General features: G+C 42.8%; 1 protein-coding gene across 1 annotated transcript in view; it reads left to right on the top strand.

Annotated features, from left to right (window-relative positions):
- Window positions 1–868: 868 nt before the first annotated feature.
- KDM7A (lysine demethylase 7A) overlaps window positions 869–23,710 on the top strand; it is a gene marked incomplete at its 5' end in the record, with an annotated part of 74,433 nt that continues 51,591 nt past the window's right edge. The window contains one exon of the mRNA XM_079711181.1: window positions 869–1,062. Coding sequence (XP_079567307.1) covers window positions 869–1,062 — 194 coding nt within the window. The remainder of the gene's footprint in view (window positions 1,063–23,710) is intronic.

The following is a 23,710-nucleotide window of genomic DNA, read 5'->3' as shown; positions in this document are numbered from 1 at the left end:
GGTCCTTCCTCCACCCACATTTCAAGGCTGGTCCCTCTCGGCTCACAGCCATTAAATGAATTCCTCTTGGGAACAACCTCCTTCACCCACCAGTGGTTCCATCAACACTAATTTCCTGGCCGGTCGGTGGGAATTCGGGTGGGACGTTTTGGAAGTTTGAATGACTCCCCAGCACACTCCTGCCCCACAGCAGGGCATAACCTGCTCGCTGTGCCGTTAATCCTAGGCTCGGACCCACGGAGGTCGCGGGGCGGCTGCTAATTGATTTAAGATTCTCCCCCGGTCGGGAGGTGGCCCTGGCGGGGCTCTAATTTCCTCGGTTCGCAGAGCCAGAGCACAGACGCAGCGTGCGCCGCTTTTCACTGCGCAGGAACTTCCCCGGCCTCTGCGTTCACTCAGAAACGCCGGAGCCGGCTGTTCGCACGCGCCCGCTGTCCTCCTCCCGGGACCGCGCTCCCCGCGCCACCGCGCGTGTCCTCAGGGAGCCTCTGCCTCCCTCCGCCTCCCCCGCCCCGCGTGCCCTTCAGCCTGTCCCTCCGCTGGGCTGACGCGAGAGGAGCGCGGCGCGCGCGCCGGCGGCAGGACGACGTGCGCGAGACGCACGGCCCCGCGCGGAGCGCCGGAAGGAGCCGGGCCGGGACCTCGCGCGTCGTGCGCGCGCCGCCGCCCGCTGCCCGCGGCCCCCTCCCCGCCACCAAGCGCCCGGCTGTGGCCTCGCGCGCGCGCACTGAGGCACCGCCGCCGCCGCCGCCGCCGCCGCCGCCGCGGCTGCTTCTCCGGCTGCTGCAGGAGGCGGCGCTGGCTGGCGGCTGCGCTCGCTCCAGTCGGCGAGCGGAGCAGCGAGCGAGCGTGTGTGTGTTTTTTAAAGATGGCCGGAGCGGCGGCGGCGGTGGCCGCGGGAGCAGCAGCTGGAGCCGCCGCGGCAGCCGTGTCGGTAGCGGCTCCGGGCCGGGCCTCGGCGCCCCCGCCGCCCCCGCCGGTGTACTGTGTGTGCCGGCAGCCGTACGACGTGAACCGCTTCATGATCGAGTGCGATATCTGCAAGGACTGGTTCCACGGCAGGTAAATAAGCCCCCTCTAGCCCCGCCGCCGCCGCCGGCCACCGGCCAACCGCCGCCTTCGCCGCTCCGACGGCCCGCGCCGCCCTCCGCCCGGCCACCGCGCCGAGCGCCGAGGGGCCCCGGCGCCGAGCCCCCGACCCGGGCAGCGGGGCGCGCGGGGCCCCGGGCTCGCCGGGCGCCGGGCGGGCTACGGGGGCTGGTGGGATCGCCCGGCCGGGCGAAGAGTCGCCACAACAAACGGGAACAAAGGGGACCAGCCGAGAAGTTGGCAGGGGGAGACCGGGGCGAAGGGACGCGGCCGGGGTAGGCGCCGGCGGAGGCGGCGGGCGGAGCGCCGGCCCGGCCCGCCGCCCCTCGCCGCACCCGCAGCCCGCCGCCGCCCCGCCCGCCCGGGGCTCCCGGCCCGGAGTCGCCGCCCGGCCGGCCGCCGTGCCCGGCCGGCCGCCGCGCCTTCCTTCCGGGCGGCGACCGGCTGGCCACGGCCCGGGGTCTCCAGAAATTGCCCTCCTTCCCCCCGCCTCCGCCCGCGGGTCGCGGTCGCGCCCCCTTCCCCGGTCTTTATCAAACTTCCTCGGCCGCGGGGCGCTGAGACGGGGGCGTCGGTAGCGCCAGCCCGGCGGGGCTCCGCGGAGTAAACACAGCAACAGATGAGGCACTCTCGTGGACTTGAAAGATGCCAGTCGGAAGTTCGGGCCGGGGGTCCCGGGCGGGGCGGCGGGGCGGCTCGGGTCGTGGCCTCCACCCGCCACCCCGGCACAACCCGTCCCGGCGGGGGTGGAGCGGATGGAGTGGGCAGCGGGGCTCGAAGGGACAGCCTCTCGTCCCCAACCCCCCGCGTCGCCCCCGCGCCGCAGCCCAAACTTTACAAAGAGTGAAATTTCCCGTCGCCCGAGGGGCCGGCGACACCCGGGCCGCCCGGGGCCAGCGCCCGGGGGCCTGGTGCGGGCGAACTTTCGCCGGACAGTGGGGATTTCGGGTCAGGTGGCGGGGGCGGCGAGTGTCGCTCTCTGCCTCGGCCGCCGCCTGTGTTTCGGGTTTGACGTTTGTGAGAGCTTGGGCCGCCTCCGCCGCCGAGCCGCCGACTCGTGTGTTTTGTAATCAAAGTGTGAGGCTAATAAAGGGCGGCGCCACAGCCTCTTGACTCCGGCGTGGGAGGGATTCGCAGGCATTTAAACAAAGAAACTAGTTGAGGTTGGGCTCCCAAAGTCCTTATTTGGGTCTTGTGGCAAAGCCTGCGGTCACTTTTAGGTGATGCAGGTTTCCCGAGCACCGTTTCGTGTCGTATCTGGGTGAGAGTACGCTCGCGGGTAAGAGCAGATATGGTGACTGTGATTGTAGGAAGTGTCCTTTGATTGACAGCAGGACATTTAAATACAGCCTCCGCTCCCCCCTCCCCAATTTTGCAGAAACGCTACACGACCAGGCCAGATGTCTTAGTCTCCCTCTACTGGACCTGGGAGAGAAAACCAGTTAAATTACAGCGTTCTTGTCAGTGTTTAGTGCTAGGTACAGTTGGTTTTATTTAATTTTCAACTACATCTAGTTTTAATCAGTTTTCAGGTTGCACAGTTCTGACAGCACAACAACAGAGGGGGAAAAAAACCCACAACAAATTGTCACTGTAAAAGAAGGACAGCATCCTTATTTTGTATATCAGATAATCTTTTAATAGTCTGGTATATGCTGGGAATGTTATTGCAAATGTGCTGCTTTGTAATTAAGAATAAATTATCTAAAGATCTTTTTTTATTACTTGAAACCGATGTTTCGCCTATATTTTGATTGTATGTAAAACTGAAATATGAAGATACCAAGTCTTGCCAATTCTATTTCTACATCCTCTTTTCCCATCATAGGCAACCCGAACAGAGATTATCCAAAAATCTAGGTTACATATAGAATAAAACCCAAATCCCTGGTGATTATGTAAATTCTTATTTTTTTCAAAGAACTATTTTAGCTGCTTAAGAAATTTGTCCCATGGTACAATGTAGAGATTTGATAGGTTAATAAATTTTTGACTACAATTTTATTTATCTTAATTTAAGTAACACTATAACCATGAAAAGCTGCAGGTAGTTTATGGAGAATTTTGTTAATACATTTAAATACAAATTCGTAAATAGGAGAAGTTGAAGAGAGAATAAAGAGGGTGTGTGTGAAGGAGGGAGAGCAGGGCCAAAACAAGTATGGTCTCCTTTGTCACATAGATTTGTGTGACTTTATATCTGTGGAAGTGACTTTGAAAAGTGCTTTTTGAACCCAGGGCTTTTTTGACCAGCAATCCTTGTTAATGTGATTCAGATGTCAGAAGTTAGAAAATTTCGTGATAATGTCCTGCCATGCTTATTAGCAAGTTTAATTCTTAATGAAACATTGGTAATTTGGGGTCCATATGTTTTTCCTGTAATCAATATTTACTTTATTTATTGTACCACAAAATGAATGCTTTGTTGAACACAGCAAAATGTTCCTTAGGTATTAATTATTAAACAACTGTCATTTGCTTATGTGAGAATTGGCCCCTAAAGTACCAAAGTACAACTTTAACCACCATGCTCAGCTTTCCTTTGGTTTCCAGGGATGGTTCATCTGCAGAAGAGAAAGAGAGGGTAGAAAGAGAGGGTGGATACAGAGAATTGTCTTTCCTGGATAGCTTCTTGGTACTTTTATTTTTTTCTAGTAGAAGAATTTTTTAAACTCAAGGAGTCAGTAGATTTTGGTATAAATTTGGGTTAACTCTGCCTGGAGTTTCTGACATCTGGAAATCCGAAAAGTTTTCGCCCTAATTTATCCTGAGTGGGAAGATCCTCCCTTGATGCTTTTTAGCCAGGCATGAGGGCAGATGGAACCAGCTTCCTCCAGGTTTGAGGCTTTTGAACTTTGATTGCATCCTTGGTGTTCAGGAATGCCAGTCCCTCAGTCTGCCTAAGCCTTTTCGGTAAGTGAGAGGGGAAAAGAACATGTGCCCAGGGTACAACATATAATTGATACCCTAGGGGCAGCAAGCTGAGGAATTAACAGGATTTTCCTGGGCAGGTTCCTTCCAACCTAGAGATGGAGTTTTTCCTCTCTGAGTCCTTGGTGGAAGTAAGACAATGGAGATCTTTCTTGACAATAGATGTCTTTCCATAGAGCTTTTATATCATTCTATGCAAAACGGCATCATTGCCCTCATTCAGTTGTATTATAATGTCTTTTGTCTCCCCATTATAATGTAAACACCTTTATTTATTAGTCTTGTTAGTCATGTATTCATTTTGATTGGCAAAAGTAACATTGTAGAAAAGTTGGGAGGTACAGAAGAGAATCAAGAATATGAAATTACCCATGTCTTCCAGTGATTACCAGTATTTTAACATTTAAGGTATACGTATGTATTTTTAAAAATAATACAAAACTAGGAATTTATTTCATGTATTCTACTGTTACCTATCGTTCATTAATGTATACTTTTTCCTATATCTTTAATGTTCTTTGAGAAACATTTTCAGTGGCTGCATAGAGTTTAATTTCATGGAAGTACAATACATTTCAAAATCATTCTCCTCTTGTTAGTTTTTTACTTTGTTTACTAGTTTTTCTTCTATTTCCTAATGATGGATGGTTGATTGACATCCTTCTGAATAAACCATTGTTCAGCATCTCTAATCGTTTCCTTAGAATAAATCAAATGAGTTAATACATGTAAAACACTTAGAAGAAGATCTGGCCCATGTAAATACTCAGTAAGAAATTTCCTTGAAGAAGAATTATTAGTCACAGGGCATAGATATTTTTAGGCTTCTTGTGCCTATTGCCAGAATGTCTTTCAGAAAGGTTATTTCAGTTTATACTCTCACCTACTGCCAACTTGCGTTTCCCTGGATTCTCACTAAGGTATTATTAACCATTATCTCCCTCCCCCCAGCCCCCCCCCCAAAACCCCAAACAAACAAAAATGTTGCCATTCTGCAGATACCAAAAGACATACCCATGAACCCAGAAGCCCATTCATGGCAGCACTATTCATATTATCCCCAAACTGGAGCAACTTAACTGTCATCAGTAGTCGATTATATAAATTGTGGTATAATCATAAAATGGAATGCTACTTAGCCATAAAGAAGGAATGCACTACTGATGTATGCAACAACGTAGGTGAATCCCACGGATATAAGGTTAAACAAAAGAAGACCGACATGAAAGCATGTACTGTTTGATTCTACTTATATGAAGTTCAAGTACAGGCATAATTGTGTAGAAGTCAGACTAGTATTGATACTCGCCTCTCTGGGGGTATTTACTGAGAGGAGGCTCAAGGGAGCTTCTGAGGTGCAGGAAATGTTCTATATCTTGGTCTTGGGTTGTTGTTGCATGAGTGTATACAGATGGAAAAGTTCACTGAGCTGTATGGGCACTGAATGTTTTTTTAAAACTTTATGACACTTCAAACATTAAAATAAAAAGTTTAAAAAATTAAAAATTTGCCACTTTAGTAGCTGACACATAGTATTTTGTAATTTTATTTCATTTCTTTTTCCGGACACAAGGGACTGCCTCTTGTGTGTTATCGAGTATGATGTTGGCTTTGGCCCAGTTTGCAGTATGCCTGGCGCTGTTCTTGGTGCTAGGAATATAGCAATGAACAAAGCGAAGTCCTGGCTACCCTGTAACTTACATTCTGTGGAGGTGGGGATGGTGGGGAGGTGGGACCGAGGAGTAAATATACATGACAAAGGAATGCTAAGTGCCGTGAAGAAAAATTGAGTTGGGAGAAGAGAGAGGACCGGGGGTGGTATAAGGCTACTTTCATACGGTGTGATTATGGAAGGCTTTGCGAAGGAGCCATTTGAACACTAGAAGATTTTGGATTTCGCTTAGAGCAAATAGTCAAATATTTTGAGTGGAGGAATAAACGATCTGACTTAACCTTTAAAAGGTTCACTCTGGCTGCTACATGGAGAAAATACTGGAGGGGGAGGCAAAGGTGACAGGCAGGTGAGTAAGAAAGCTATTGTGATAATCCAGGTGAGGGATGATTTTAAATGTTTGAGTGGTTTTGGTAATTTACAGATGTCCTATATTAATTTTCATTCCTGAAGTTTGAATGAACGAAGAGCCTGGTTTATGGGGATGGAAGCATTTTACCTAGAATAATGCTACTGGATAGGAGTTTCTCAGCTACTCACTGTTAGAGTCCCAGGAACTCAGCCGAACACTTATTGAATGCTTTACCAAGTTCTAGGCACTGTTCTAACTGCGTTAGCTGTATTAATTAACTCATCTAACTCTCACTGGAACCTTGCTGGGTAAGTGTTGTTATCATCTCCATTTTACAGATGAGGAATCTGAGGGTTGAGAGGTTGGTAACTTTCCCAGGGTTGCAGAGCTAGAAGGTCATAGAGCCAGACCTGATCTCTGTCTCTATCGTGGGGTGGGGGTGGGGGAGGGGTGTGATGCAGGTAAAACAGATGTGCCAGAGCTCCAGAGAAATACATCTGTAAACATCTTCCTTTTTTTCTTTATTAAAATTATTTTCTTTGGCGTAAATATGTTTAAAATGATCATAACTGCCTTGGGAACAGAGTATGAAATCAGTATTTGAAAAGTTTTATAATTAACTCTGTTTCATCCTTATTATAATGGATTTCTAATTGGAGCGTATTTTGATTTTTTTTTTTTTGATTTTTTTTAATGTTAAGGATGGGAATTATTTTTAAATTTTGTTTTATCTACATTTCCGCTTAATGATCAAGTCTTTTAGTATTATAAACTTAATAGGTGAACATGTATCTCCCTGTAAGAGACAAAAAGTCCATTTATTGAGTTTCTCAACATCTTTTTTTGATGTGACAGTTTATCATAGGAGAATATATGAGTATTTTCTTCATATGTTTCACTTATAATAGTATTCTACATATATACTCAATTTTGCTATTTGAACTAAAATATGTTGTGAAATGGAGTCTTATCTCAGAATGCTTAGTGGCACTAACATATAGTTCTCTCATCAAGCTTTAAAAATTTTTAAACCGTCAGTTTGGGGCAGATTTCTGCTTGGTATGCTGTCATATCCTGCGTTCTTAGGTATGAAGTTGAGTTTACTGATCACCTAAAGGGGATGAATGCCTTTTTATTTGTTGATCTGACATGGTGGGGCTCAAGAATAAGAACAGAACAGGAGTAAGTAAAGGAATTTGATTATAAAGCAAGCTTTGGTTGGTTTGAGCAGTTGGAACCCCACAATAATTTGCACAGTTTTTGAACAGTTGGTCAGTGCTGATGTTGCAGCTGCTACCAAGTGTCTAATTCTTTTTGGAAGTTACATTTCATTACTGTAGTGATTGCCTACTTACTTTTCCATTAATATTGATATTATACTTTTTCCATTAATTATGGCGTGAATAAATGGTAACATGATTTTTTTTAAATTAATTAATTTATTTATTTTTGGCTGTGTTGGATCTTTGTTGCTGTGCGTGGGCTTTCTCCAGTTGCGGCGAGCCTGGCTACTCTTCGTTGCAGTGGCAGGCTTCTCTTTGTGGTGGCTTCTCTTGTTGCGGAGCACGGGCTCTAGGCAGGTGGGCTTCAGTAGTTGTGGCTCGCGGGCTCTAGAGCACAGGCTCAGTAGTTGTGGTGCACGGGCTTAGTTGCTCCATGGCATGTGGGATCTTCCCAGACCAGGGCTTGAACCCGTGTCTCCTGCATTGGCAGGCGGATTCTTAACCACTACACCACCAGGGAAGCCCGACATGTGATTTTTGTATGTATTTGTGTGAGCCCTAGTTCCTTTTATTGGAGAATGGTTGTTAGAAACCAAGGTCTGGCACTCGGTAGGCTCATTGCTTCTAGACGTTCTCAGTGGACAGAGCTAGGAAATACTCTAATCACACACATGCACACACACCTGTATTTGTGTTTATGTCTATTTGTATTAAAACCATAAAACTTTATAGTGATACCTTTGATTCTAATGTAACACCACAGGGTTCATTTTAAACTTACCCCTTTCCTTACTTATGACTTTGTTGACTAACAGAAATGCAGCTCTCATTATCTACAATATATTTATTTGTTCAATCCTAGTGTATACATAAAGTACATAAAGTAGCTCTCAAATTGCTAACCCATACCTTTCTGAGAAACCCAGTTTGCTAAGTAGATTACAGTATTTGTATGTAGGTTCTTTTTTGTTTTGTTTTTGTCTTTAGCCTTATAGTATCTAGGCAGAAAACCGTTTTCTAAAGTTAACTTACTTCTTTTCTTCTACTTTAGTGTGTCATTTATTTGTAATATAGTTCAGGTTTATTTGTTACTGTTTATGTTGCATTTTGGATTCCTCCTCTGTCCTGGTTGGTTTTAATTGCTGATTTATGTTTTGGGTATGTGGAACATTACTGTGGTTCTGAGAAGCCAGAAGTCACCTGAAAAGGAATACTCAGAAGTGTCTCGCCCTCTTCACTCCTCCTCCCCGTCCCGCTCCCCCATCTCCCCGATCCCCATGAGTAATCACTCTTTAGTTTCTGGTTTATCCTTTCTGTGTGGAGTTTTTTGTTCGTTTTCCCACAAATGTGCAGATCCTTGTGTATGTTCTTATATCTACTTTTTTTACACTGTGTAGCATACGATAAATACTCTTCACTTTGCTTTTTTTTACTTAACGGTGTATACTGGAAATCGCTCCATGTCAGTTCATAGAGCTCTTCTTTATTCTTTTTAACAGCTGTATGGTACTCCTTTGTGTGCATGTACCCTGTTTTATTTATCCATTTTCTTGTGTATGGGCATTTAGGTTGTTTATCATATCTTATAGTTACAAACAATGCTGTAATGAATAACCTTGTGCATATGTATTTTCATATTAATGTAGGTATATCTTCAGGTTCGATTGCTAGAAGTGGGATTACTTGGTCAGAAGATTAAGTGCATTGTTATGTCAGGATTACCAGATTTCCCTCCAGAATGGTTGGACTAGCTTTCATTCCCACCAACAGTGTAAGAAAGTGTAGCTTTCTCCACATTTTTGTCATCAGGATGCGTTGTCATGTTTTTAATCTTTGCCAATCTGATAGGTGACAAATGGTATCCATGTTTTGATCTGCATATCTCTAATTACAAATGAGTTTGAACAATTTTTCATGGGGCTGAGGGCCATTTTCCTTCCTTCTTTCTTTCTTTTTTTTTTCTTTAAGAATCATCTGTTTATATATTCTGAGAGCCCCTGCATGTGTTTGAGCAAGCATAAATGGGATGGTTAATGGAAACTAGTTGAACGTTAAGATTCACTTACTGGCACGGACATACATACTCTACCAAATGTAAAATAGCTAGCTAGTGGGAAGAAGCCGCATAGCACAGGGAGAGCAGCTCAGTGCCTTGTGACCACCTAGAGGGGTGGGATAGGGAGGGTGGGAGGGAGGAGATATGGGGATATATGTATACTTATAGCTGATTCACTTTGTTATAAAGCAGAAACTAACACACCATTGTAAAGCCGTTATACTCCAATAAAGATGTTAAAAAAAAGAAGAGTCATTTACTGGGTTGGTTTGTCATTCATCTGAATGTTGCTAGCCACCATGATGGTTTTGACTTTAACTTCAATTTTTGTGGGATTTTGGAGAAAATTTCAAACATAAACAGAAATAAATAGGATAGCATAATAGGCTTCCAGATAACCATCACTCCACCTTAGTGATGATCAATTCATTCATGACCAATCTTGTTTCATCTAACCCTGCCCCCATTTCCCTTGCACTTGGTGTTATTCTGAAGTGAACTGGTGACGTGTCATTATATCTGTGACTATTTCAGCATGTGTATCTATTAAGATAAGGCCTCCTTTAAGAAAAACTACAATACCTTTAAAACAACTAAAAATAATTGAAAATTGCATAATATCATCAGTATTCAGTGTTCGAATTTTCAGTTGTATCATAAATGTCATAATATTTTTTACTATTTTGGTATAGTAAATGGTAAATACAGTAAATTTTGGTATTGTAGTTTGAATCAAGGTCCACATAAGGTCCACACATTATGATTAGTTGATGTGTCTCTTAATCTGTAGCAGTGGTTCTCAACTGCGTGGGATTTCGCCTCCCAGGGGACACTTGGCAATGTCTAGAGACATTTTTTATTTTGGCAGCGTGATGGGGTGGGTTTGTCCTGGCCTGTCAGAGGTAGAGGGCAGGGATGCTGCTGAACATCCTGCACAGAGCAGCTCCTACAAGAGAGAATTATCTGATCCTAAATGTCAATAGTGCTGCTGCTGGAAAACCCTGATCTGTAGATTTTCCTCATGTTTCTCTTTTTTCCTTCGCAATTTATGTGTTGCAGAAAGTGGTTGTTTATCCTCTAAAGTTTTCCACTTTCTGGATTTTGCTTATTACATCCTTGCAGTATCTTTCAGCATGTTCTTCTCTTTCCTGTAAATTGGTAGTTGGAGCTAGACAAGCTTGATCAGATTCAGGTTTTTCCCGCCAAGAATATTTTGTAAGTGCGTGGTGTAGTCTTCTATCAGGAGGCATGAAATGTCTGGTTGTTTCTCTTTTTTTTTTTTTTTTTTTTTTTTTTTTTTGCGGTACGCGGGCCTCTCACTGTTGTGGCCTCTCCCGTTGCGGAGCACAGGCTCCGGACGCGCAGGCCCAGTGGCCATGGCTCACGGGCCCAGGCACTCCGCGGCATGTGGGATCCTCCCGGACTGGGGCACGAGCCCGTGTCTCCTGCATTGGCAGGCAGACTCTCAACCACCGCGCCACCAGGGAAGCCCTGGTTGTTTCTCTTTTTGTCATGTTTGCTGCCATTGATCAATGCCAGTATCCATTCATTCATTCATTAGCAGTTGCAAAATGATATTTTAATTTTAAAATTTCTTCTTCATTTGTTAGCTGGAATACTTCTATAAAGAGAAAACTTTCCTTCATCTACTCCTTTGGTTACCATTTGTATAGGAGAGGTAGATTTAAACGCTTGATTTGGGCTTCCCTGGTGGCCCAGTGATTAAGAGTCCGCTTGCCAATGCAGGGGACATGGGTTTGAGCCCTGGTTTGGGAAGATCTCACATGCCACGGAGCAACTAAACCGGTGTGCCACAACTACTGAGCCTGCGCTCTAGGGCCTGCGAGCCACAACTACTGAGCCCGCGTGCCACAACTGCTGAAGCCCACGTGCCTGGAGCCCGTGCTCTGCAACAAGAGAAGCCACCGCAATGAGAAGCCTGCGCACCACGACAAAGAGAATGGTCGCCACAACTAGAGAAAGCCCGTGCGCAGCAACGAAGACCCAACGCAGCCAAAAATAAAATAAATAAATTAAAAAAATAATGATAATAAGATGGGGGAATTCCCTAAAAACAACAAAAAAAAGCTTGATTCTTTCCCTTCATCACTAATTTTGAAATTCATTGGTTCATTAGCATCCTCTATTGGTTATTAAAGGAAAAATTCAGTGTATAATTTTTATTAGCTTTAAGCAATATGAAGTAAATTGATGAATTTTAAAAAAGGTCCATGTCTCCTGTGACCACATAACTTGTAATTAAAAAACAAAAACAACCCCCCAAAAATCTGTTGAGAAATTCAAGCAATATAGAAGGATAAAAAAGTGAAAAGTGAAAGTCTCTTGTCTCCTTCCTACAGTCCTCTTTCCCCAGTGGTAAACACCATTAACAATTTTGAATTTTCATCCAGATGGAAGGGTTCATATACGGTATACATGGTTTTGTACCTTGCTCTTTTTCATTTATTAAAATATTCTGGAGGTCTGGGAGAGCTTTTCACATCAGCATATACAGATATCTCATTCTTTTGAATGGCTGTGTAGAATTCCATTCTGTGGATTTACCATAATTTACCTGGTTCTCTGTTGAGGAATTCTTCAGCTGGTTTCTTTTCTCTCTCTCTGTCCCTCTCTCTCTCTTTTTCTTGTATTTACTTAACAGTGCTGCAATATATATATTTGTGTGTTTATCATTATTCTTGATGAGCATTTATGTATTCTTAAGGTAAATTCCTACATTATACATTTTGAAATTGATTTTAGCTGTAGTCCTATTTACAGTTTATTTTCTAAAGGGACTGTTGATCAAAGACAGGAAGCATAAGGAACACTGGTACTGAAATATAAGTTTGATGAACTTAAACGTACTAACTATGCAAATGTAAGATACTTCTTTACCAGTATGTAAGTTGCATTCATCTGGTAATTTTAATGCATCAAAAAATCATTGTTAGAGGAAATACAATGACATATCCAATTTGTATTTTATTATGGGGAGGGGGAAATAAAACTTTCAGAATGCTTTGTGGAGAAGTGCTGAACTCTTCCTTTGTAAACTGGAAGTGTTTTACTTGAGCACAAAACACAGAAATTCAAGCATAATATTGACTTCTATTTATCAGTTAGTAATCATAACAGTCTGTTATCATGCAATAAATTATGAAACTGCAAAAGCTGGAGAAAGCTATACCATTGTAGGTAATTTGGTGTTTTTTAATGCACAAAAGCTGTTGTCAGATGAGTGGTCCTATCTGACAAAGAAATTGGAATGTAGTCCACTGTGGTCCTTTTGATTTATACAGTGTCCTATGGATACTTTAATATTAATAAATATAGAAAAGAAAAGAAAATGGTCCTGGAATCTGTCTGGAAGTCCTGGAGATATTCACACTGCCCAGGAATCCCACAGATTATTAAAACAAAACAAAACACATGAACAAAAGTCAGAACAATGAAGCGGTTTGGAAAGCGTCCTGACTGAGCCATTAAGTGACGAAGTATGGGGCAAAAGGTGCCCTCGAAGCAGAGGCTTTCTGGCCAGTTCCCATCAATGACTTCGGAAGCTTTCTGTGGTGACCGACCACAGGGGAGCATTCTCTCCCAGAGCCTGGGTTTGTGGGTTCCCGGGGCTTTCCTCTCCTCTGTGACCTCCTCCTACAGTGCCTCACCTGTCACGCACGCCACACTGTAGACATGTGATCAGTCTTTTTTGACTTTACTACTTTATGAAGGAACCTTGGGATATAAGCTGTCTGCAGATTAGAGGAACTCTAGTCTTTTTACTTAATTTAACTTTTCACAGGTCTGACTCATGTTCCTCTCTTACATTCTTCCTATTTTAAGGCTGGCTTTCTGTGTGTCTGGTTCTTGAAGTCACTTTCCTTTTTTTGCTGGCCTGTTCTTATTTTCTGCATATCGGAGGATCAACATTTCCTTAGATGCCATGGTTACTGGGAGAGCAGAGTCCCTTCTATTCGAGTCAGGGACTTCTTTCCTCCCGCCTGCTTTTCCAACCATCCAAATGCCAAGTAGTCAGCACTGGGCTCTGCTTGCCTTATTTTCCTATTCTTGCCTCTCCCTTTGTGGGCGGAGAGATCAGAATCCCTGCTCTGAACTTGTTGTCTCATTTCTTGAACCCCTTGTTGGAAATGATTATCCTCTGAAAGCTCCAAAGTCTTTCACACACCTCTTTCCCTCAGAATCACCTTGTTGGGGCTGCCTGTCCCTTCAGGAGTGTTACCCAGGGAATCTACCCACTTACCTCCTGCCAGTTGCAGGGTGTTTTTTTTTTTTAGTCTTATCCTGGCCCCAGGGCTGCTGCATGATTCATTCACCAGTTCCAGTGCTTTGAAAGGTTCTTTTGTTTCTTTGGCCAGGAGAGAGGAAGACTGTGGTACAAGCTTTCTTAGGACTTTAAGATCAAGTGATTTTAAGATATGCGTGACTTTTCTTCTTTCTTCACCACATCAGTGATTTTTGGTTTCATTACCACTGTCACATTTCAAGCTTTTATTGACCACCGTCATGGTTTCTGCCATATCTGTGTAGCACTTGTAATATTTATTTAATATTTTTCTTTAACACAACTTTAAATGGATTTTGGTTTTTTAAATTTAATTTTGTCCTAAACAGTGATCTCTGTTAAAACATATGTTTGCACTGCTCACTACATATTTTAATATTTGTGAGAAAAGATATATTTATTGAGATAAAGAGTATTCATCATCTAAAATGTTTATGTGTGAGATTGTCAGAAGGGTGATGGTGATTGATAAAAGGGTAATACAGAGACAGGGAAAGGATACAGGTTTCTTTAATGGAAGTAAAGAGTTGACGATCTTGACCAAATGAGAATGGCTCTATAAAGCAGGAGGCCCAGCAGAATTTGTCCCATTGGCAGGACAAGCTTCCCCGGCCTCCAGTTCTCATAAAGGTGCCCTGTTGCCAATGATGATGCCATCTGGGAACTGGATCCCATCAGGTTCAACCATTCTCATGGTGTTGACGGTGCTGGGGTCCTCTGGGTTCCTCCCTATTTTAATGGTGACCTTGCCTGCCCAGCAGGTGTGAGTAACTGCTCACAACCTCAGCATATTCCTCAGTATTTATGGCAAGATTGGATGACTTGTGGATCAGCTTCTTCTCTTGTGTGCCATCTTTCTAACAGTCTTCAAGCCTGCTTGAAGTCTGTTCCTCCAGGTATGCATAACTCTACACTCTGGTCGACCTTGAACTAGGTCAATAAAAAGTAACTAGAAGGTTTGTACACACCCACAGAAAGAAGGGATCCTTAAATGATGAAAAGTAGCATATCAATTTTGTCAAAATAGCATATAGTCTTCAAATAAATGACATTTTTTCCCCTTTAGACATTTTTTATTCTAGCCATTGTTTTTGAAGTGTCAGTGCTACACATCTTGCATTCAGTCATTTGTATGTGAGCCAAAGTTTGCTTTAGTATGGAGAGATCTATTTTCAGAATTAGGAAGTTTCTGGAATTGTAATTTCAGGAAGCAAAGGAAACTGCTAAGTCATTGGAAATTATCCTTAGGTGTATCAGATGTATTAGATCCCATCTCCTTTCCCCTATTCAAGGACATGACTTCAGCATTACCCCCTCTCTCACGATATCATTGTTTTTCTCATTAGTGTGCAAATAATATATAACTTCATTAAAAAAAAGTCCTTGACCTTATATTCCTCTTTCAGCTGCAACCTCATTTCTTTTCTCCCTTTATAGCAAAATTCATCAGAAGAATTGTCCATGTTTAATGCCTCCAGCTGCTTTTCTTCCCTTCTCTCCTTATCTACTTGAGGCCCCATTCTCTGTGAACCCAGTCCAAGGGGGCTTTCGTCTTTACTGCTCCATTGGAACAGTTCTTATCAAAGTTACCAATGAGTTTCACCGTAGTGGGCTTCTAGGAAGTCCCTGTACTGATTTGCCTCCTGCGTCACTCTTCCCTCCTCCCCCTCACTCCTCATTGGGTTCCTTCTTATCTCCCTGATCTTTTGTCACTGGAGTACCGCAGGGTTCACTCCTCAATAGTTCTCTTTTTCTAGCGTTTATCTGGTCCCACCACTTCAGCTTTCATCTGTATGTGGATGATCCCTCCATTTTTATCTCCTTTGTAGACCTCTTCCCTCAGCTCTAGTCTTAAATATGTAGTTGCCAACTTACTCTCTCTACTTGGATGAACAGTAGGCATCCCACCCTCTAGTGTATCTGAAGTCAGCCTCCAGAGCTCCCTTCCTCATCAGCTCTACTCACCCCATAGTCCTCTCCATCTCAGTCAATGGCAACTCCTTCGGGCCAGAATCTTTGGAGTCACCCTTGCTTCTTCTCTCATAATCTGCATTACATTTTCAGCAAAATCCTTTAGTAATAAAGGATTAATTAAAATCCTTTATTGGCTTACCTTCAGAATCTCACCGCTTCTCATCACTTTCACATCCCTTCCCTATATAAACTGAGATTATTGCAGCAGCCCCCTAACTAATGCCCCTCCTTCTGCCGGCACAGAAAACAGAGTAGTGCTTTTCAAATGTCAGACCCTGTGACTCTTCTGCTTGAAACCCTCTAAAGAATCCCACTCAGAGCAGAATAGCCTTCCTCTGGCCTGAAAGACCCTGCAGATGGTCCCCGCACTCTCCGTCCGGCATCATCCCCTGCCACTGCTCCCTTGGGCTGTACTAGCCTCCTGTGTGTCTGTCTCCCCCCAGTAAAATGTAAGCTTCAAGAGTACAGACACTTGATTTGTTGATTTTATCATCGCTCTATTTCCAGTGTCCTGATAGTGCTTTGAATGAGTGAATGATTGAGCCATAGAAGGCATTTGGGTTCATTTTACAGCATGAAGTTCATCTCTTGAGGAAGGAAAGCAGGTAGTGTCAAGTGCGTATTTTACCCACGTACAATACTGTGGCATACCGAACGAAGAAGAAACTAATATTACGGCCTGCACCTCCACCTGCTAACGTGCCTTTTCCCTGCTTTCACCGCCCATGCTTTACATTGCCTTCTAGCTGTCTCTACCTGACCTACTCTCTTCTACCTACCCTAGCTTCATTTGTTTTCCTTCCTCATTCTAAGACCCACCCATTTCTCAGAGTTTACCCTCCCTCTAACCCTCCCCCCACCCCTCACCGCAGGTACCTAAGTGTAATTTAGCGTAACACTTTCCTCTTCGGCAAAAATAATTTCTCTGGAAATTCCCTGGTCATCACCATGATTTCTTTCTTCATTTAAAAATAGTTCCTGAAGTGCTGCTTTCTCTGTGGAACTTAAAATAGCTAAAATATTTTAATCCCTTTTGTCTAAAAGACTGATTGCCCTCTTCCCATCTGCTCTCCTGGTCCGGTTTCTGCACAGTGATCCAGTCTCACAAGGGATTCATGGTAGGTGAGCCCAGAGTTGAGGCTGCTCTCAGAGGTGGGACAGAATTTGTCTTTAAAACCCATCACTTTTATGTCTGTCTCTGGAACTGATATATAGTAAGTTGGTAGGAATGATTATTTCTCCCTCTGGAGAATTGCTGAGTTCCAGTGATGGTTTCCCACGTACACAGATCAGCTGTGGATTTCCTCATCAAGCTGGACTATTTTGTCCTTAATCTTTGTTCAGGAATTAAGTATTAAATATTACTTATTAATTAGTAATATTATTTACTTAGTCTATACCTAATGACCTCTAATAACTTTATTTATATGTATTTTATGTATATACTTGTTCATTATTCATCCCAGAGAGGATGGAGGAATAATAGACAGAAGGGTGAAGAACACAGTGAGTGTTAAGATGAGCGTATGTGTACAAAGAGTGACGAACACATGTCAGTATGTCTGCATATTAGTTTGGCTAGACTGAAACGCTGCAGAGGTCGCAGGTCTGCAGAAGCCCCATCCCTCTCCCCCGGCTTTCTGTGTTTCTATCTCTATCCCTAGCTCTGTCTGTGTCTCCATCTCTGGAATACTTGTTGTTGAAAACACTGGAGACTTGACCTGAGGGCTTTTTCTGGCTACAGGTGCTCAGCAGCTTGTACTTGAAGCAGGCTGGAAATTCTGAGGAGTTAATGCCTCTGGCTAGCCCTCAACCTTTGTCGATTAGGAGACAGTGGATAAATACCTAGCTTCCTCTTCCACTGCTGAGACCACCCTGAAGCCCCTTCTGCATAGCCTTCCAGATGTCCCCAAAGGGGCAAATGCTCGTGAAGGTGCCTGCTATGGCTTCCTCTCCTTCCCTGTCCCCCTTTTCCGCTCCCCTACCAGTGCTTCCAGAGACCACCTCCCAATATGGACACCCCCTGAGATTCGTGTGTCAGGGTCTGCTTCTGGGACACTCCAACCTAAATGGGTAGAAAATTGTTAATGTGAAGAGTGACCATAAGACAATTGGATTTGAAAGTAGAGTTTGGATTCCACTTATTAAATAGCAGATAGATTTTTTACATGATAGTCATGTTCATGTATTAATGCCTATATAATAAGTGTGTTTTCATTTACTTATGTCTGTGTGCAGATGCTTTGGGGCCATGACTCTCAAAGTAGAATATGAAAGCTGCTTGCTTACTTCATTGAATAGTTTTCTGGTACAACCTTGAAAAGATGCCTTGACTTGGAGTTTATGTGTGATAGGGTTTTAATTTGAGGCTGCTTTAATTGATTTCTCCCTTCCTTTATTCCTTTTGAATCCCTACTTTTTAAAATGCTAGAAGCATTTCATAGTAGTAAGTAACCTTTTAGCCTGGGAACAACTGCAATCAAGTGTTAACATTTTACAGATTAATTAGCATATAAAAACTAGCAACAGCATTGCCATCTTTGGGGAATGTTATGGTCTACTTAAGTAAGATTTTCCTGTAACTGAAAGATTCTACTTGTGAAATGTGGCTGAGTATCCTAGAAAAGTTATTCAGAAGATAAAATTCTTTTTTTTTAAATTAATTAATTAATTAATTTTATTTTTGGCTGTGTTGGGTCTTCGTTTCTGTGCGAGGGCTTTCTCTAGTTGCGGCGAGCGGGGGCCACTCTTCATCGCGGTGCACGGGCCTCTCACTGTCGCGGCCTCTCTTGTTGCGGAGCACAGGCTCCAGATGCGCAGGCTCAGTAGTTGTGGCTCACGGGCCCAGTTGCTCTGCGGCATGTGGGATCTTCCCAGACCAGGGCTCAAACCCGTGTCCCCTGCATTGGCAGGCAGATTCTCAACCACTGTGCCACCAGGGAAGCCCAGAAGATAAAATTCTTTATGTGTCAACTATTTTTGGAAGGATTTTAACAATATATTATGCTCTTCTTGATAGAATACTATATCATTTAATGTCTAAACATCATGGACCTTAGTTATTCTCTATGCCCTGTGAGCTGTTGGCATGTGTTGGACCATCTCATCTGTGCACTAAATTGCTCCAGGCCAGTGGGAGCAATTCATTGATAGTGTTTCATCTCCTTCCTTGCTATATCTTTTTCCTGCTGTCTCTTATCTACTTTAACCAGTCCCCACTTCTGCTTCTAATTTTCTGTGTTTTCTTAACTAGAGAAAAACTTCAAGATTTTGATGGGAAACCTGATAAGAGGTCTTCCTAAATTGCCCATTCTGTCATTCTGATACATTGGTGACAGTAGTATGGGCCTAGCCAGGAATGGAGTCAAGCTATGCAAAAGGGACTTGGCAAATATCATTTAAATAGTTTTGACAGGCAAGGTTATAATTTTTGAAGTCAGAGAGCTCATGGTGCTAGATAGTAGCTTTGAATTCTTACCTTAGGACAGAAGCTCTGTGGGGAAGGGTAGTCCTGGCTCATAGGTAATTTTGCCCAGAAGAAAATCAGATGACTGGCATAGAGATATGGGGTATCTTGCTTCTTATGGAGATTGTGTATTTTGACAAAATTGTCAGCTCTTTAAAGTAAGGGTACACAGTCTTTAGGCTTGAGCCTAGAAAGTGCCCTATAAATATTTGTTAATTATATTGTGATAAGGGAAATCTGAGACAAACATCTTGATAAGTTTCTCTTAAGTTTAAAATGATAGTTTTAAAAAGTTTTAGTGTGTTATCGATTATTGACTATTTTTGCTCAGGTGCTTTCTGATAATGTGTGCTGTAAATGCTTGGTAATGCTGTCACTAATTTGGTATCCTTTGTTGTTAAGGGAGTGGTTTCACAAAACATTTAATGTGCTGGTACTTTGTACCAATTGTAAAATTGTAAATTAAAAAAAAGTTTGTGAATTTAAATTGTAAAATTGTAACAATTATAATTATACAATATTAAATTTATAGTAAATTCTTCACAGCTGGTGAGTCTGAAAATTAACTTCTATAACACATTCCTAAGGTGGGAAGTAATAGCCCCCATCTAGGTCCCCATCTGGTAAGTGCAAAGTGCACATCAGTTTGTTGAATTCTCCAAAAGCCTTGCTGGTAAGTAAAGTGATTTGATCTTAGCCCAGCATCTCCCAGGCTTATTTGACTATGGAATCTTTGTGTGTGTACCCTTAACTCCTGTGGGATAGTTTAAGAAATGTTCTTTTAGAGAATGCTGTGTACGCAGTCCGCACTTTGTCCTTTCTGATTCTCACAGATTTCGGTCACCGTACAAAGGAAAACTGTTTCTCTACTTATAACACTTCTGATACCAAATGTGTGGGTTTTCTACACCCAGCAGTTCTCCAGTTCTCTACAGACACCAGCTGGGTATCCTACAGTTTAATTCAACTCTGACAGTAATAACCTGGAGTTAGTGTAGACCCCACAGGTTAAGGGCTCAGTCCAACAAATCTGCCCCGCCCCCCACTTCAGACACCAGTTACAAATAGTGGATTCCTGGGTTACATAAATTTCTGTCTGACTTGGCTACAAATTGGGGGTTTCCACGACCCCCTCTTTAGGTTTGATAATTTGCTCTAGTGGCTCACAGAACCCAGGGAAGACTTTACTTGCTATTACCAGTTTATTAGGAAGGATATTATAAAGGTTATAAGTGAATAGCCAGATGAAGAGGTACATAGGGGAGGTCCTGAAGGGTCCCACATGCTTCTGTCCCTTTGGAGTTTGGGGTACACCACTCTTCTGGCACGTGAATGCACTCACCAACACCAGAGCACTCCGAACCCCTTTGGGTAGGGTTTTTATGGAGGCTCCACTGTGTAGGCACGATTGATTAAATCATTGACCATTGGTGATTAACTTAATTCCCAGCTTCTCTCCCCTCCTTGGAGGTTGCGGGGTGGGGCTGAAAGTTCTCACTCTCTAATCCTGGTTGGCTCCTCTGGTAAACTCAGCCATCCTGAAGCTATCCAGGGACCCACCCAGAGGCACCGTATTAGCATAAACTCAGGTGTGGTTGAAAGGGGCTTGTTATGAATAACAAAAAACACTCCTCCGTCACTCAGGAACTTACCAGGGTTTTAGGTGCTCTTGCGCCAGGAGCCAGGGATGAAGACCAAATATATATTTCTCATTATATCGCTCTATCACCATGGTTTAGTTAAATACTAGTCCCCCATGACACGATTCAAATTTTGGTCATCATGATGTAGTAACTGTGCAAATAAAATATAGATTTTGCTGCTAGCTCTTCAGCATGCAGGTCAGCAAGTCAGTGTGTCCACAACAGCTGGGCATCTGTTCTTCAGCTCACACACAGACAGGAAAGGGTGTTGTTGTACTGCTTCCTTGTTTCCCATTGATAAGCGTGACGTACTACAAAGCTGGGTAATCACAAGAGGGAAGTGGTCAATAAAGATGAAAGTCCAGCAAAGAACAAACAGTGATGTTTCTGGAAGTGAAATTTAAATTGAGCATAAATGAAATAATAAAATGAGTAACTGATGGTAGGAATGTTGACACTGCCACCATTTGAGAGATTGTTGATATGCAGCCAGGAGCACTTAGAGAAGGCAACCTTAAGAGCATAATGTTTTAAATTACAGTGTACTAAGTAAATGTTTTAGTAATTTTTCATTTCTCCATACATTATAACCAACAGTAAGAGAGTTTTAAATGTTTTAACAAACATTTTTGAAGCTCAGGGGACAACTGTAATTTTCCCATTGATTACGAAGATAGCTTTGCATAGTTTCAACTTGCATAATTATTTTTATGCTCCCACACTGCCATGCAAAACAAGGACTGCCTGTATCTTTCTTGTATTTGCCAATCATTTCTCATCTGACCTCTAGTGGAAATAAAGAAGAATTACAAAGTGAACCTTGAGGAACCTATAATGATGTTATCTTCTGAATGGATCTAATAGGTAAAAACCCCTACATATTACACACTTAACACTTTGCCCTTACTGTATGTTTTGAAATAGGAGGGTCCAGTGTTTGCTGTTGACCTTTTCTGGACAACTCAGCACTACCCGTTTTTCTTTTGATGGGTACTTCTGATTTGTAATTTTGTTGAAGTTCTTTGAAATCTTCATGTAGGGATGTTTGTTAAGGATTATGTCAGGATTTCCATGATCCAAACTTCTACTCTTAACTCATCCTTCATTGAGAATGAGGAAGCCTGCTAAGGGTGTTAAGTAGTCCCCCTTAGAAACCTTAGTTTCTGTCCCAACAGAAAGTTCTCTAAGATGAATCCTTTCTCTTGGCTTCACTCAGAATGTAGTCTCTCCCCTTAGATTTGGGCACTGAAGACTGTTTACAAGAGGAGAAAGGTTATTAGGGAACTAGATTGGCTTGAGTTGACTCCTGTCCTTTGTAGTTGACTCATCACTAAGTGTCCTCAATATAAAAGTTTGTGACTTGCTGTTGTCTTTTATCCCAGGGTGTGATCTCTTAGCCGTGCATATATTAAATCTTCTGTAGGTGTCATTAGACCCTGGAAAATATAGCTTTCCTTGCCATGCTCACAATGGGAATTAAAACTGTCAGCTGGGTTGAAATGAAAATACATGATGGCTATTGGTTTATCTGTTAAAAAATCTATTTCTACTTATCTATTTAATCTATGTATTCTTTTAGTAGATACCCTACTTGGAAACTCAAGTTAACATAAGGACACTTAGAAGCTACAAGAAAGGAGAACAGAATAAATGGGCATAGTATATAAATCTGTAATGAACAGAGATGTTTTTTGCACAATGGGATTATATACCTGCGACTAAACTCTAACATTCAGGAATAATGCATCCTTTTTCATTGACAAAAAGTATGGATATTTCAAACTAAGGTCCCGAAAGAAAAAGTCACCCATTATTTATTTTTTCCTCCTCACATCCATTTTCTACCCCTTTATATTTGCAAAATTCATATTTAATTTTGAGTATGATAGGGTATTAGCCAGGATAGTAGCCCAAACTAATGCCTCCCTAATGTGCTTGGAATTTCTGCTTGCCGTCAGTAAATATTCTGTGAGCGGGGACTTCCCTGGTGGCGCAGTGGTTAAGAATCCGCCTGCCAATACAGGGGACACGGGTTCGACCCCTTGTCCGGGAAGATCCCACATGCTGCGGAGCAACTAAGCCCGTGTGCCACAACTACTGAGCCTGCGCTCTAGAGCCCCTCCCCCGCGAGCCACAACTACTGAGCCCACGCGCCTAGAGCCCGTGCTCGGCAACAAGAGAACCCACCGCAATGAAAAGTACGCGCACCACAAGGAAGAGTAGCCCCCGCTCTCTGCAACTAGAGAAAGCTCGCATGCAGCAACGAAGACCCAACCCAGCCAAAAAAAAAAAAAAATGAAGGCAGTAATGTACATAATGATGGCACAGTTTTTAATTCCTTCCTTTATTAACTTAACATTTCCAAGCAAACGTTTATGTAATTGCTACTGTTTATCCTTTATCATCATGGCAAGTTTTTTCTCCCCTAAGATGATTTACAAAGTTCTTATTAAATTCTCACATAATATTCATTTTGGGATAGCATTTATTTGCTGTTTCACTGGTTATAAGTAGAAATGTAGTCTGTCTTCATGAAATAGCAGATGTTCTGGGCACCATTTGCACTATAGCGTTCCTTAGTCACTGTTGGCATACCTCAGGCATAGCCGGACCGGCAGAAAGTAGATTCCTAAAGAGGAGTAAGAGGGTATTAGTTTGAGAGATTGAAGAGCTCGTGGAACGACCACAAGGTGGTGAAAAGCAAATCTACTTAGCTTTTTGGATATTTCAGAAATTTAAAGCAGCTTTTCTTTCTTTAGAGCATCCTAGTGGAAACTATTACCTTCCTGAGATAATAGTTTGTTTATGCTTATTTGTAAAGATACTTTAATCCGTTTACCATTTACGTTGCCTACCCTGTGTACTCAGGTGTCAGATAGGGACAAGAACAAGCATGTTTTCTGTGCTCTAGAGGCAAGTAGTATAACGTTCAGCATGTAAATTGTATTTGAAGTATATGTTTCACACATTCATCTTGGAACAAATTTTATTAGAAGCATGT

This window comes from Hyperoodon ampullatus, assembly GCF_949752795.1.
Source record: "Hyperoodon ampullatus genome assembly, chromosome: 9".
NCBI lineage: Eukaryota > Metazoa > Chordata > Mammalia > Artiodactyla > Ziphiidae > Hyperoodon > Hyperoodon ampullatus.
The sequence above is the reverse complement of the archived record's forward strand: the minus strand, read 5'-3'. Positions and strand labels throughout refer to the sequence as shown.